At 38.8% G+C, this 16282-nt stretch overlaps 1 protein-coding gene across 1 annotated transcript in view; it reads left to right on the forward strand.

Annotated features, from left to right (window-relative positions):
- Nucleotides 1–16282, forward strand: part of LOC306874378 (lipopolysaccharide-responsive and beige-like anchor protein) — a 270819-nt gene that overhangs the window by 228151 nt on the left and 26386 nt on the right. The window contains exon 47 of the mRNA XM_079424376.1: nt 11933–12100. Coding sequence (XP_079280502.1) covers nt 11933–12100 — 168 coding nt within the window. The remainder of the gene's footprint in view (nt 1–11932; nt 12101–16282) is intronic.

The raw sequence follows: 16282 nt of genomic DNA on the forward strand, positions 1-16282 counted from the left end.
CTGAAGTATTCTCCCATTCATATTCACAATTTTGAGCACTCTAGGGTGATTATGAACATGAAATTATCCAGCCATGGCTTCCTGTTTCACAGAAATATAAATAGGAGGGAAAACAAAGCCCAAATTCCCTTAATCATCCATCACAATGAGAAAAAACAAAGAATATATTTCTGATGTGCAGCAAAAGATAATTGAGCTTCACAAATTAGTGAAGTGGCTTTAAGAAAAGCGCTAGAGCAGTGAAAATCCCCATTTCCACCATCAGGGCAATAATTAAGAATTTCCAATCAACAGAAAATGTTACGAAACTGCCTGGAAGAGGACGTGTGTCTATATCGTCCTAATGCACGGTGAGAAGGAGCGTTTGAGTGGCTAAAGACTCTTCAAGGATCACAGCTGGAGAATTGCAGAAAATAGTTGAGTCTCGGGGTCAGAAAACCTTAAAAAAAAATTGTCAAACAGCCCCTACATCACCACATGTTGTTTGGGAGGATTTCAAGAAAAATTCTCCTAGCTCATCCAAAAACAATCTCCAGCATATTCAGTTATCAGACAGGACTGGCACTTCAAATGGGACTGGCTTCTATGGTCAGATGAAACTAAAAAATGAGCTTTTTAGCAGCAAACACTCAAGATGGGTTTGGTGAACACAGGGATAAAAAGTACCCCATGTGTACAATGAAATATACTGCTGTATTTGTGATGTTGTGGACCTATATTTCTGCTGGAGGTCCTGGACATCTTGTTTAGACACATGGCATCATGGATTCTATCAAATACCAACAGATAAAAAATCAATAAGTGACTGATTCTGTCAGAAATCTTATAATGGGCCATGTTTGGATCTTCCAACCGGACAATAATCCAAACACAAACCTCAAAAACAGCACAAAAATGGGTCACTGAGCACACAACCAAACTTCTGCTGGCCATTCCAGTCCTCTGACCTGAACCCTATAGAAAATGAGTGAGGTGAACTGAAGAGAAGAAGCACCAACATGGAGCTGTGAATCTAAAGGATCTGGAGTGATTCTGGATGAAGGAATGGTCTCTGATCTCTTGTCAGGTGTTCTCTAACCTCATCAGGCATTATAGGAGAAGATTTAGAGCTGTTAAACTGGCAAATGGAGGTTTCAAAAAGTATTGAATAAAAAGGTACCAATAATTGTGTCCAACGTGTGTTTGAGAAAAACATTTATTTCATAATGATATTTCCCCCCATTTTAAATTCTTATTATCCAATGAAAGGTTAGCTTTTTGTGAATTTTTTAAATAAAAGATCAAAAGGATTAACAAAGCAGGTTAATTTTCACAGTCTTCTTTGATCATATTTACCAAGGGTTTCAATAATTCTGACCACAACTGTATATATATTTTAAATGTATAAAGGTTTTCATGCATTTAAAATATTTACATACATGTAAATATGCTATTTATTCATTTATAAAGTATTTAATTCTTTATTTTTAGTATTTTCAGAAATAAGTAGGAAAGGAAACAAAGCACTACAACAAAACACTGTCAGGGATGACTTAACCAATAATGGACAGACACCAGGGTTATTTTTGTTGAATAAATTTTAAGCAAAAAATATTAAAAGCATTTTTATTCATTATAAATTACCAAGCATTTCTTAATTTTGTTCAGTCTGTGGTGTAAAAAGCTTGCATTAGCAATTAAAGAGAAACACTTAAGCAAAACACGGTAAGGTTAAAGTGTCTGAATAATTTTGGTCCCAAATCTTTATCAATTTTACTGGTAGTCCACTGTATGAAGAATTTGTGGGTATAATATGTCACAGTGTACTTTATTTTGCTATGCTCACTTACATAAATTAACTATAGTGTCTTGCACCCACTAGTAAAAAAAAATATAAAAAATTATAACTGATGTCTGACAAATGTGTGTATATATATATATATATATATATATATATATATATATATATATATATATATATATATATATGAATGATGAAAAAAATTTAACATTAATTGACTAACTACCTACCTACCTACCTAAATAACTAAACTAAGACTGAACTAAAACTAAAACCAAAATAAAAGTAAATTAAACATTAATTGTAGTATTAGAAAAATTAAAGCTAGTAATAATGACAAAATTATGGAAAAATTAATAAATAAAAGATTCAAGAAAAAAATATTCAAAAAGTTTAGAATATTAATAAAAATTATGGTGGGAGTAGTGGAGTAGTGTAAACGACAGGTCTAACCATAGCAAAAGTTACGTGTTTTAAAACAAAAACGTACTAGTGTAAATGTAGCCCAAGACTCTCAAAAAAGGTCCAGTTTTAAGGCCAATGGCAGCTCTCTTATGCAAGTTCACTCCCATAGGACTCCATCGCCAGCATAACACATCACAGACTAATTTTAGAGTTCCAATAAAGCAACCTTTATGTGTACTGTTAGTCACTTTGAATCAAAGTGTTAGATAAATGACTTTCTTACTATTTAGTTTCACATAAGCGACATAAAAACAGATATTTCTTAGAATCTGCCCTCTTCTTCACACTGTGTTTGTTTCTTTTCCCATTTCAGCTTCTGATAGTGAAATAGAGTGCATGTGTCTGCACAGTATCTGCTAGTGTTGTCATGAGCTGCTTTATGATGATTCCTCCTCCTTTGTGATGTAATGTAGGGAGTAGAGCGGAGCCTGTGAAATACCGTGATCCACTGCAGCTGACGCACTTTACGGGACTCCAGAAGTTTCTCTCTCTTTAGCCTGTTGATGTGCATGTGTGCACAGATTGTTTGTTGTGGGACAGGAAGAAATGCATCTTAGCCTTGAATTTCTCCTTCACAGGCATTCATTCAAGCATGCCCTGTGAATAAATGGAGAAATTAATTTTCAGCATGGGTGCAACTCATTGGCCTCTCTCTCACACTTACACACACAATCACTCTCACCCCGTCTGCATTTCAAACCAACCTCGACAAGGACGACAAGTTTAGGACATCCATCATGGAAGTCACTGACCCCAGATATCAACATTCACACCAAGAGCAGAGCATCTTAATTTACTGCTGCTTCGCATGACTCTGTTGTGCTAAACTTCTGGGGATTCTCAGGGTCACCTTACATGTACCCCAGCCATAATAGGCAGAGAATGATATACTCATGAATGATATTGGCCTGGGCTTTTCTAGGGTTATGATGCATTATACTGGAAACAGGAAAGGTCATTACACTGTACAGCTACCTGGTGCATTACTCTGTTTTTTAATGTATATATGTTCACAGATGACCGATATGTAGTCACAAAGACAGTAGTTGAACATTTAAAAGAAAGTAAATTTTCATAAGCAGAAATGGTACCAAAGTAATAATTTTTTGTTGTGGTTTGATCACATACAGAATCTAGCTATGAACTTGAGATCATAGTTATCCATGAGAAAGCAAATATTCAGTCCTTAAAAAGTGCATTTTCCAATGTTAAATATATTAATGTACTTATATATATATATTGTGGCGAGAGGAGCCAACGACAGACACAGTGGGCGTGGCGTCAAGCCTCGGAGAGGTTTTTATTAAACAATATTTAAAATAAAGTGTCCAAAGGGGGAAAAGTGTCCAAAATAAACGGGGATCTGGTGTCCTCGTCGTGCTGCGGGGCTGTGTAGGAGGGCAGTGTTCAGGAGGGAAGGGTCCAGGTAAGGGGCGGAGTCCGGCGGCCGCACGCGCTCCCGTCTGGAGGTCCCGGGGCGCGGGTGGCGGCGGCTTCTGTGGCGGCTTCGTCCATCTCCTTCATCCCCGGGTGCTCGACGGGATTCCACGGCCCGGCGTCCTTGCCCGACGGCCGTATCGCGGGTGCAGTGTCGGCCGGACTGCGGGTCCGGCCGCTCGCGTCTTTGGCGGCGGCAGGTTATTCCCTCTACGCTCCCTTTCCTGGACCCACGAGGACACCAGCGTGCATGCACGGGGAAGAGACCGGTCTCTCGGGGAGAGGCGCGCTCGGCGTTTAAACGGCGGCGGTGATGAGGCTCCATTCACGTCAGGTGCGCCTCATCACACGCCGCCAGCCCTGCGTGTTCAGCGCCCCTCCTCTCTCACACACCCACTCCCGTCGGGAGCCTGGTGAAGGGCGGCGAATACGGGACGGGGTGGTGATGATGGACAGGGGGGAGGCAGCCGACTCGTCACATTCCCCCCCCCAAGCGACATCCCCGTCCGAGGGTCGCCGCCCACGCAGGAGTGCTACCTTCCTCAACCAGGCTCCAGCGGTCGGAGTGGGCGGGGCAGGGATTCCTCTCCGGGCAACGCTCCCTCTCGCACCGCGCCGGAGCCGGGACAGAGAAAGCGGGTTTTAGTTGACAGCCTCAACCAACCACGGCTTTTTTTGCGAGCGAGAGGGGATGACGTCATCAGATGTTGCCCAACTGCGCTGTCTAGGCTCCGCCTGCCCGCATTCTCCACCACTGTGGCGAGAGGAGCCAACGACAGACACAGTGGGCGTGGCGTCAAGCCTCGGAGAGGTTTTTATTAAACAATATTTAAAATAAAGTGTCCAAAGGGGGAAAAGTGTCCAAAATAAACGGGGATCTGGTGTCCTCGTCGTGCTGCGGGGCTGTGTAGGAGGGCAGTGTTCAGGAGGGAAGGGTCCAGGTAAGGGGCGGAGTCCGGCGGCCGCACGCGCTCCCGTCTGGAGGTCCCGGGGCGCGGGTGGCGGCGGCTTCTGTGGCGGCTTCGTCCATCTCCTTCATCCCCGGGTGCTCGACGGGATTCCACGGCCCGGCGTCCTTGCCCGACGGCCGTATCGCGGGTGCAGTGTCGGCCGGACTGCGGGTCCGGCCGCTCGCGTCTTTGGCGGCGGCAGGTTATTCCCTCTACGCTCCCTTTCCTGGACCCACGAGGACACCAGCGTGCATGCACGGGGAAGAGACCGGTCTCCCGAGGAGAGGCGCGCTCGGCGTTTAAACGGCGGCGGTGATGAGGCTCTACTCACGTCAGGTGCGCCTCATCACACGCCGCCAGCCCTGGCTGTTTCAGCGCCCCTCCTCTCTCACACACCCACTCCCGTCGGGAGCCTGGTGAAGGGCGGCGAATACGGGACGGGGTGGTGATGATAGACAGGGGGGAGGCAGCCGACTCGTCACAATATATATATATACAGTGGGTACGGAAAGTATTCAAACCCCCTTAAATTTTTCACTCTTTGTTATATTGCAGTCATTTGCTAAAATCATTTGTTCATTTTTTTTTCCTGTACACACAGCACCCCATATTGACAGAAAAACACAGAATTGTTGACATTTTTGGACATTTATTAAAAAATAAAAACTGAAATATCACATGGTCCTAAGTATTCAGACCCCTCAGTGTTTAGTAGAAGCACCCTTTTGATCGAATACAGCCATGAGTCTTTTTGGGAAAGATGCAACAAGCTTTTCACACCTTGATTTGGGGATCCTCTGCCATTCCTCCTTGCAGATCCTCTCCAGTTCTGTCAGGTTGGATGGTAAACGTTGGTGGACAGCCATTTTTAGGTCTCTCCAGAGATGCTCAATTGGGTTTAAGTCAGGGCTCTGGCTGGGCCATTCAAGAACAGTCACGGAGTTGTTGTGAAGCCACTCCTTCGTTATTTTAGCTGTGTGCTTAGGGTCATTGTCTTGTTGGAAGGTAAACCTTCGGCCCAGTCTGAGGTCCTGAGCACTCTGGAGAAGGTTTTCGTCCAGGATATCCCTGTACTTGGCCGCATTCATCTTTCCTTTGATTGCAACCAGTTGTCCTGTCCCTGCAGCTGAAAAACACCCCCACAGCATAATGCTGCCACCACCATGCTTCACTGTTGGGACTGGATTGGACAGGTGATGAGCAGTGCCTGGTTTTCTCCACACATACCGCTTAGAATTAAGGCCAAAAAGTTCTATCTTGGTCTCATCAGACCAGAGAATCTTATTTCTCACCATCTTGTGGTCCTTCAGGTGTTTTTTTGTGTCTTGCACTGAGGAGAGGCTTCCGTCGGGCCACTCTGCCATAAAGCCCCGACTGGTGGAGGGCTGCAGTGATGGTTGACTTTCTACAACTTTCTCCCATCTCCCGACTGCATCTCTGGAGGTCAGCCATAGTGATCTTTAGGCTCTTCTTTCCCTCTCTCACCAAGGCTCTTCTCCCCCGATAGCTCAGTTTGGCCGGACGGCCAGCTCTAAGAAGGGTTCTGGTCGTCCCAAACGTCATCCATTTAAGGATTATGGATGCCACTGTGCTCTTAGGAACCTTAAGTACAGCAGAAATTGTTTTGTAACCTTTTGTTACACAATTCTGTCTCTGAGCTCTTCAGGCAGTTCCTTTGACCTCATGATTCTCATTTGCTCTGACATGCACTGTGAGCCGTAAGGTCTTATATAGACAGGTGTGTGGCTTTCCTAATCAAGTCCAGTCAGTATAATCAAACACAGCTGGACTCAAATGAAGGTGTAGAACCATCTCAAGGATGATCCGAAGAAATGGACAGCACCCGAGTTAAATATATGAGTGTCACAGCAAAGGGTCTGAATATTTAGGACCATGTGATATTTCAGTTTTTCTTTTTTAATAAATCTTCAAAAATGTCAACAATTCTGTGTTTTTCTGTCAATATGGGGTGATGTGTGTACATTAATGAGGAAAGAAATGAATTTAAATGATTTTAGCAAATGGCTGCAATATAACAAAGAGTGAAAAATTTCTTCTGAATACTTTCCGTACCCACTGTATATATATAATTATATTATTTATTTACTTACTTACACCTTGATAACTTTTTTTCTAACCTGCTTGAAGGCCTCAGGATTCTACTACCTGTGTTCCACAGATTAGATTTGATTTGTTCCTCTGATTGTTGAGGTAAAAGTTCAGTTTGTTAAGATTAACTAATCCATTAGATATCATTAAAAAACAATAAACAATGCTTTTGCAGGATTTATTAAATTAGGCTAATGTTAGTTTCTACATATGCTAATACATCTTTAACATTTCAGGTTATAAATTGACATTAGACCCAAGAGTGCAAAACCAACACATCCATTCACACACACACATACACACACACACACACACGCACACACACCTACACCTATGAACTGGTGTGACAGTAACACAGCAAAACAGACACATACACAATTGTACACATTCAAATGAATTGGTATGGCTATAACCATATAGCCATAACGAGTCAGAAAACTGAAATAAGAGGTTGAAATCAGATCAGACCCAGAAGGATTAAGCTCTGATAAAACATTCCTTTTCATTGTTGTTACATTTTTATAGAATTTGTGTAACAAAATGCTCTCTCTGTGTTCAGGTTTGACTGTAGTAATAATAATTCAAAAACTGACGCTTTAAATCAACATTTCAAACCAAAAAAAATCTCTAAACCTTTACAAAAAAGTATTTGAAAATGTCTAAATATATATCCAAACCCATAACTTAATAAAAATAAGTATGTATTGGCCTTTTATATAGAGCTATATGGGAATCTATGGGCTAAACCATGGAATTGCAGATGTTTTTCTTAATTGACACCCACCAGATGGCACTAATCTGGCTTATAAAATTGGATTTTAAAGGCATTGTCTCTATTTTAACATGAAATACTGCCATAATTTAAAAATAACAGAATATATTTGGAATATTTGTTTCTTATTATTTTCAATGGGAAAAAATTATCATAATTATTGCATAAATATATCAAATATCAAAATATCAAAATTAGAGTGCAGTGCTTTTGGCTGCAAACTTCACACACGTGCATAAAAAATATCAGCATGAGAATTTGACCATGCTGCACTAATTTTTTACTTTACAAAGATTGTTGTAATTTAATTGTAATTTATTAGACATTGCTTATCCTTTTTGATTGACAATAAACATTACAGGTGTCGTTTAAAGTCTGCAGGGATTTCATTTTCCGATGTGGAAGAAGTTAGATGAAGAATGGTGAATGGGGGAAAGTCGTGGCCTAATGGTTAGAGAGTCGGACTCGTAATCGAAAGGTTGCGGGTTCGAGTCTTGGGCCGGCAGGGATTGTAGGTGGGGGGAGTGAATGTACAGCGCTCTCTCCACCCTCAATACCACGACTGAGGTGCCCTTGAGCACCGAACCCCCAATTGCTCCCCGGGCGCCGCAGCATGGCTGCCCACTGCTCCGGGTGTGTGTTCACTGTGTGTGTGTGTGTGTGTGTGTGTGTGTGTGTGTGTGTGTGTGTGTGTGTGCGCGCGCGCATTTGTTCACTACTCACTGCTGTGTGTGTGCACTTGGATGGGTTAAACGCAGAGCACCAATTTCGAGTATGGGTCACCATACTTGACAATACGTCAAAAAAAAAAAAAAAATGTTTAATTATGCTGACATCAGCACAGTTAGCTGTTGACTCTTGCAAAAAAAAAAACTCAACAATGTGATCAGGTCAACTGTACATTATCCAGCTTATAACATGACATCTCAAATCAATAACTAAATAGAAATGAAATATTGAAACAAAGCTTCACAGGTTTCACTGTCTGTTCCATAGATGCATGTTTTATTTCTGTGGTCTGTCACTGCGTCGAGGTCTCATCGCACTGTCCACTTGTGTGATTAGTGCCACCACAATCTCTCTTAATCAATACTGCCAGTCAAATAAACCCGTCCACTCATGTGTTCACCATTGCACTCCTTTGCCCTTGACAGCCCTGTATTCTAATGCAAAACAGCCAGATTGATTTATTATGTGACATTTTAACATGGCTACAGACAGGTTACCTCTAAGTCCTTAAAATGCTTTTAAAGGGCTGCTAAAGACAGGGAAATGGTCAATGAAAGTCATAAGAGCTCAGAGAGATCCATCTCGTAAAAAGACATGTTTGAAAGTATCATTAGTGTCTTATGGTACTATGTGTTCTCTAAGTTTTTGCTTGGAAATCTGATGCTAATGAAAATAGAAAAAATTAGAAAACTCTGTTATAACAGTCTTCAGTGCTGTTTTATTTCCCAGTGAACTCATCAGTTAGTGCATAAACTGAAATTTGAAGGTTTTTGAGATGTCATTATTATTATTAAAACATTTTTCAATGCATTTACAGCATTTTTCCACAGCACAAAAAGCAGTGATGAAATAAAATTTAATAATTTTTTTGATTCAGCAGTGATACCTCACCCCAGAATCACCAGCACACACACACACACACTTCCATAATGCTGATGATTCCCAGTGGATTTTATGGGACATACTGCCTCTACTAATTGGCACATCAATAATGCTCTCCAGATATGAGCAATCTTAATGAGCTGCATCTTACACACTCCTGGGCCTCTTTTGTACATATCTGTGAATTTAAAGGAATAGTTCATCCAAAAAATAAGATTTTTATTATTTGCTCACTCTCATGTCATTCCAGATCCATATGCTGACATTTCTTTCTGTGGAACACAAATGTAGAAATATTTTTGAATAATAACACAACAGTAATTCAAAGTGACCATGGCTGTCAAGATCCCAAATTGACCAGAAGATATAATATAAGGCTAAAAGCATTATGTTCCAAATCTTCAGGAGGCATAAAATACCATTTTGTGATGAAAAATATAACATTGTTATCCAATAATATATTCATGTCTTCCTCCAAATAACATTCTGATAGTTTTATGATGCTGCTTTTGTTCTTTGTCATTTGTGTTAATTCATAAAAATAAAAAATACATGCAGATTTGGAGCGATATCAGAATGAACAAAAATGACAGAATTTTCATTCCTAGGTAAACCGTTCCTTTGAAACCCGACAACACCCCATGTTTATTCATTTTATTTTTTCCTACTCTCAAGAAATCTTTAACATATATTTTGTTTTGTTTTCTATTGTTTTGTAAACTGGTCAATCAAATAAAAAAGTTTGTGTGTGTGTTGTTTTGTATACTGGCCAGTCTGTTTTTATTTATTTGTTTATTATTTTATTTTTTGCACGAGACAACACATTCATGAGATAGCCTTTAGACAGATGTAAATCTGCCATATCAAACATCTTAACCTGACATTTTACTGCAAAATAACTTACATTTATTTGTATATATATACACACACATGCCCTCTGGGTTAGCATATGTGGTGTAGTCATTTTTAAAAAGGAATCTAATGTTGTAGGTACACATCTCCCCCTCCACTTTTGATGAAAGAGCATGGGTTCAGAGTGACACCCCTGCCTCAGGAGACCCTACCAAACGCTCTCTGCATCTCTGATGAGGTCAGGCCTCCCTGAGCAGGGTTCCCATCTCATTCCTGATTTTAGAGTTCCTTGATTAACATAAAGGCAGTCCTCTGGAGAGTTGGTGTCCAATAACATTGCCCCCCTCTTTGTTTCCCCTCGCTGATTGACACAAGATGGCGGCCCACATTAAATGCCCATCAGCCTCTGCATTAAATTTGGAAACAGACAAGTCACGGAACAGTACCGGGTCAATCCATCCACATAATAAACTAAAAGACTCTGAGGAACAGGTTACTTTTAATAAAATTGTTGTAGGCAAATAGAATAAGTGGAATAAATCTCCATGTTTTAGGCAAGTGCTTATAATAAATGCTGTGCATTGCTAATAAAACAATGAAAGAAAAATATCAACTCTTTATGAAATTGTGATTTTTTTTTTTTTTTTTATGATTTCTTGATTAATAAAGTATTCTTCAAATTATCTCATTATCTGATTTTATTAAATGATCTGATTAAATAATTGACATGTTTTATTAATCAATAGTATTTAAATATAATATTTTGTTTTGCTGCTTTTTCTGTGACAACATATTTTAAAATTGAAATGTAGCATAGTTATGAAGTATAGTATTTTAATATAGAGTGATAGGTATTAAGTACCATCCTGATTATAAACTAAGCAATTATTTCTCACCTTTGCATGCATACTTGTTAAAAAAATATATACATATGTAATTTCAAAAGATATCTCATTAATATTTAATCAAGCCAAGCTATGCAACGCTTGGGTTTTATTTCTGAATTTTTTTACTAGCATCAATCACTTATAAAGTTATCACCGCACAAGAACTGAACTAGTTTGCTGTCAAACCTGTTGTCGTATTGCAAATGCCACATTTCACAGCATCTCTCATTGCCCTTCTGATTTAAAGTTCTAATTAAGAAAGCTTGGAGTGCAAATTAAGCGGAATTAGCTGTCTGCAAATTCACATTTAAATGAGTGATGCTAAGACCTTTCAGGTAAGCATTTAAATGATATAAATTGCTGTTTAAATGCAAGGCCTAATGTTTTTCTCTAAATTAATGTGACACAAGGCAGCAATGACAATCAAGGCTCTTCTCATACTCATTTGGGCTCGTTTAGAGCCCTTTGTGCCCACACAGCTTTGAGCAAATTAACACAATTGCTGTTTTTTATGAGCAGTCATAAACGGAGGCCCTCCTTTGGCGGCTAATGAAGAGAGAAACAGCTTGTGTTTCAATGTTATGACAGTCAAAGAACAATCATAGCTTCGAAAACAACAACACACTCATACGCCCCGTAGCACGTAGAGATGAGACTAAACAAAAGAGCAAAGATATCTCATCCTGCTCATGTAAGACGATCTGCTTTGCTCCAGCGGTTCTGTCCTAGAAGCATATGCTTGTAATTTGTGTGTATTATGTCATTTGTGACTGTTGAAAGCACATTTTGACAGATCCTGTTACCCATGCTACTTGGTTACGTTCTCTAAGGAGCTCTCTATGAGTTGGGCATGTGAAAAAATAAATAAAAATGACAAATCTATCGCAATCTGGGGGAATTCTCTAAGCAGTCATGCCACATGGTATTTCACTATGTCTTATTCTCTAACTACCTTCAATTTAGCTTATTTACCCACATCTTGATATAGCTTTTTTAGGGTGGTGTGTTCTCGCGGTCTTGTGTCACTGAGACTGAATGACATTAGTTTTATCTCTTGTGTGTTTTATAGGCTCTGGAGAGTGAGTTTGTGTCCTGTCAGTTGCACCAGTGGATTGATCTGATATTCGGATACAAGCAGCAGGGACCTGAGGCCATCAGAGCTCTTAATGTCTTCTTCTACCTGACTTATGAAGGCGCAGTCAACCTCAGCTCCATATCTGACCCCATGCTTAGAGAGGTGAGTGAGTGTTTCTTTCTTCTACACATACAGTATACTACCTGTCAAATGTTTAGAAAAATTACGATATTTTTAATTATTTAAAAATATATATTTTATGCTCACCAAGACTGCATTTATTTGTTCTAAACAGTAATATTGTGAAGTATACTATTACAGTTTAAAAGGAAAGTTTTCTATTTTAACATATTTTAAAATGTAGTTTATTCATGTGGTGGCAAAGTTCAATTTTCAGCAGCAATTATTCCAGTCTTCAGTGTCACATGATCCTTCAGAAATCATTCTAATATACTAATTAATTATTATTGGTACTCAGTTATCAGTAATGACTCTTATTATTAACAATGTTAAAAATAGATTTTGCTGCTCAATATTTTAATGTGGAATCTGTGATGCTAAAGATTCTTTTGATAAATAGAAAGTTCAAAAGAACAACATTTATATTTGAAATAGAAATTCTATAATATTGTAGATGTGATTTTCTATACATTTTTTATCAATTTAATGCATGCTTGCTAAATAAAATATTAATTACATTTTAAAATATAAAAACAGAAAACAGATCAATTGTAATAAATGTTGAAATATTTATATTTTACAGTATTTTTGATCAAATAAATGCTGTTAGAGACTTCTTTCAAACATGAAAAAAAAACTTACCAAATTTAGGACATATAGTGTATTCTTTCACAAAGACTTTTCCAAAAAAGTAGGCTTAATGGTTTTATCTCCTGTGATACTATTTGGCTAAATTGTACAGTAATTTCAAGTGCTTCCTTTGCAGAAGTGGCAATCATAGAATGCATAATGACCTCCATAAAAACCCAAACTTTTGTTTCATTCAATATTGGAAAAAAAAATAAATAAAAGCATTATAAGATATAAGATGCTGCCCATGTTGTCAGTCAGCAAAGAAGCAGCACGCTAGGTTTTGGAACAGAGCTATTGTAAACAGGTTTGAGCTTCAGCAGACACTTACAAAACATTTGTTCAGCTGTTACTGTGAGCCCTGAAGACAACCTACAGACTCAATAGGAATCTCTCTTTCTGTGTTTCCTTCTTTCTCTCTCTCTATCCCAAACTCATTTATTATTAATCTCTTTCTCTCTGGGAGCTGCCACACAGAAGCACAAACCAGTTCAAACAGAGCTAGCTCACTAACTGCCCCACTGACAGCTGCAGATGTCCTTCAACCAGGTCCAGGTACTGCCTTTCCCTGAGGAGCAGCACTATCTGATCTGAGATCCGAGAAACAAATAGTAGCTTTGGGAACCGAGAACCAGTTCTTATTCAAAACTGGTTCATTTTTTTTTATTACACTGTAACTAAATAACTTAAATGTTGTTGAACATCTGCATTCTCTCACCAGAATAGTGTAATAAATATTTGGCATATTTCCTGTATTATTTTAGAATTATGTTTTGCTTCAGTCGTGAATTGCAGTCTTAAAGCGGCTGTAGAGGACAGTACACATACAGTAGCATCTAGTGCTGGCATAAAGAACATTTACCATTCAAGACTATCTGCTTTACATCATCCCAGACGAGTAGGATGTTGGTGTTACCGAACCTGGCATGGTGGTCTGTAATCCATTATTTAAAGACATTGTTATTTGGTTGTTCCTTACATTATTGTCTGGATGTGAGCCTAACAGGACTACTGTATGTGCCAGATTACATCAAGCCCTTGATATATAGAGACTTTAGTCAGAGTAGATGGCATATTTAATAGGACACAAAAGAAAACATTGATGTAAGAGATGGAAGTACAGCTGTTGTTGTAATATTGTATGCTTTGTTGTTGATCGTTCAGGCAGTCAAACATTTTTTCCAAAATTTCCAGTGGATGTGTTTTAATTGTTTTGTCAGCTAAAAGATCAACACACAGGTTCACAACAGTGAAACTTTCAAAACACTGGACTTTTGTCCTTCACAGCCCCAATTTAATTAATCAAATTAAGTATGATGTCATAGGTGAAAGGTGAACCAACTGCTGGGAAATATGTAATATGTAACAGTAATGTGCAATTTTGTTACTTTTAATTAACTCAAGAGTAGGTAAGCATGCGTTTAAAGATGCATAATACTTACAAACTTATATTTAATGCTACCATAATAATATTTAAAATCTATAAATTACACTCTTTTTTTAATAGAAAAATAATAGCTTTATCCCAGGGCACCAATAGGAAGCTTCAGGTAGTGAATTAAACAAGCTAACTGTACCTCGGGTTCATCTGTATGCATATATCCACACATCAAAATTTTACACAATCTCCGCATTTGCGTAGCATGTCTGCTATGGAGGTCACACAGTGCCATTCTTTTCCTCCAGTGAAGCAGTTGTGTGTGTGTGTGTGTGTGTGTGTGTGTGTGTGTGTGTGTGTGTGAATGTGTGCACTGGGGCAGTCGCTGGTGTCGGAGTGGTTCCAGTCTCCCTGCCCTTCATGCTCAGTGACTGAGGCTGATTAATGGCTCGGCTCACCTTATTCCCATCTAGGTGTTCTTGCTATCCCTTTATAGCTCTCTCCTTCCTTCACTGCATGCTTCCTTTCTTTTATCTGTTCATCCTTCGCCATTCCTATAGCCATTCATACTGTCCATCTTTCTCCCTTTGTCCCTTAATCCACTATCTATTTCTTCATCCCTCTATCTGATGCAGATTCATTGCCTATCTGCTCCAGTCATCTCTCCAGTTCAGCCCATTACCCTGCACACTTCCTGTTTAATAGGAAGAGGTTAAATGGGATTCCTCACGCCTGACTGCCACTCCACCATTCACAGGCCATTAGGAGATCAATAAATTCACATGGCCATGTCTGCAATCAAACTGTAATAAACATGCTTGAAAAAAAATGTTTAAAAGGATCTAAGGCATAAGAGAGAAAAAAAGAGAGAGAATGCATATCAGATCAGCACTGATGAGACACACAGTCCTTGAATTAAGTATGCATATTTTTTGTGCAATATTTTAGCTCTGTCACATTTGTTTTCCTTTCACCTTGAATGCATCTTAGTCTCAGCTGCACCTCATGCAGCATCCAAAAATAACACTAGTCATTTTTTTGTATTTATTTTTTTGCTGAAAAAGATTTTCTTAGATGGAACACAGCTAAATGAAAAAAATAATAATAATTTAAAATGGCTGTATGTGATGAACAAGGTGAAATTTAAGTCATTATTCCATGATGAAAATCTTCCCCTCCAGTTGGCTTTTAACAATTGCCTCCAGATTATTGCATCTCATTATTGCCTTGTGAAGTTGCTTGAGAAATCAAACAGTCCAGTTCTTAAACGAATCACTCAACAGATTCATTGAGATATCATTCAAAAGAGCAGTTTGTTCAAAAATGGGACATTGTTACATCTAACGTGAACTTATTTTACAAGATTTCTAGCATATAATGAATTAAAAGTAAAAAAAAAATCACATATTGGGTTATGTGGAAGTCAGTCAGTCATTGAAATTACATAGATTTTCATTATTGTAAATCATATCATGTACAAAGTTCAGGTACGAGTTTGTGAACAGGTGATGAGAAAGAGAGCAAAATGTTAGATTATTTACAATACGATCCCCCAAGTTTTGCTTGTAGCAAAGAACTAATGGTATGTAAAAATCTTTGGAGTGAGCACAGAGTTATGACGAATGTTAATCTGCAGTCATGAATTCTGATATTCTGACTGAGGTCACATTGCAAAAAGCCAGAGCTGTACAGTATCTTCTTTAGGGATACATATGGAAGTGTCCCAAATCAGAACTGAAAAGATCAGATTCCATTTGGTTTTTACTGTTCACACAGTTATGAAAAAACAGATATGAGTCACATATGAGCAAAAAAAAATGGGGGTGGGGGGCAATTTCACATGAATTCTGAGCATAGCTGATGTACCATTTGACACTATTATGCAAGAAAAAATTGCATCTAAATAATCACATTGCCATAATGACCAATGATGAAAAGAAAAATCCCAAATACTGTTTCATGGCCACAAAAAAACATTTATGGCTGAACTGATACATTTTCTCAGTTCAGTCACTGTTGGAAGGTGTGGCAAAAAGTCAGTTTTGGACCCTGTTTGTAGAGTTAAATTAGAAAAATAAACGTGTAGGGTGTAGTTTAGCGTGGCTCTTGAAGAGCATGTATGTTTGTCTGGAAACAGCAGGGATGGCAGCAGCTCT

Source organism: Barbus barbus (genome assembly GCF_936440315.1).
Source record: "Barbus barbus genome assembly, chromosome: 8".
Classification (NCBI taxonomy): Eukaryota; Metazoa; Chordata; class Actinopteri; order Cypriniformes; family Cyprinidae; genus Barbus; species Barbus barbus.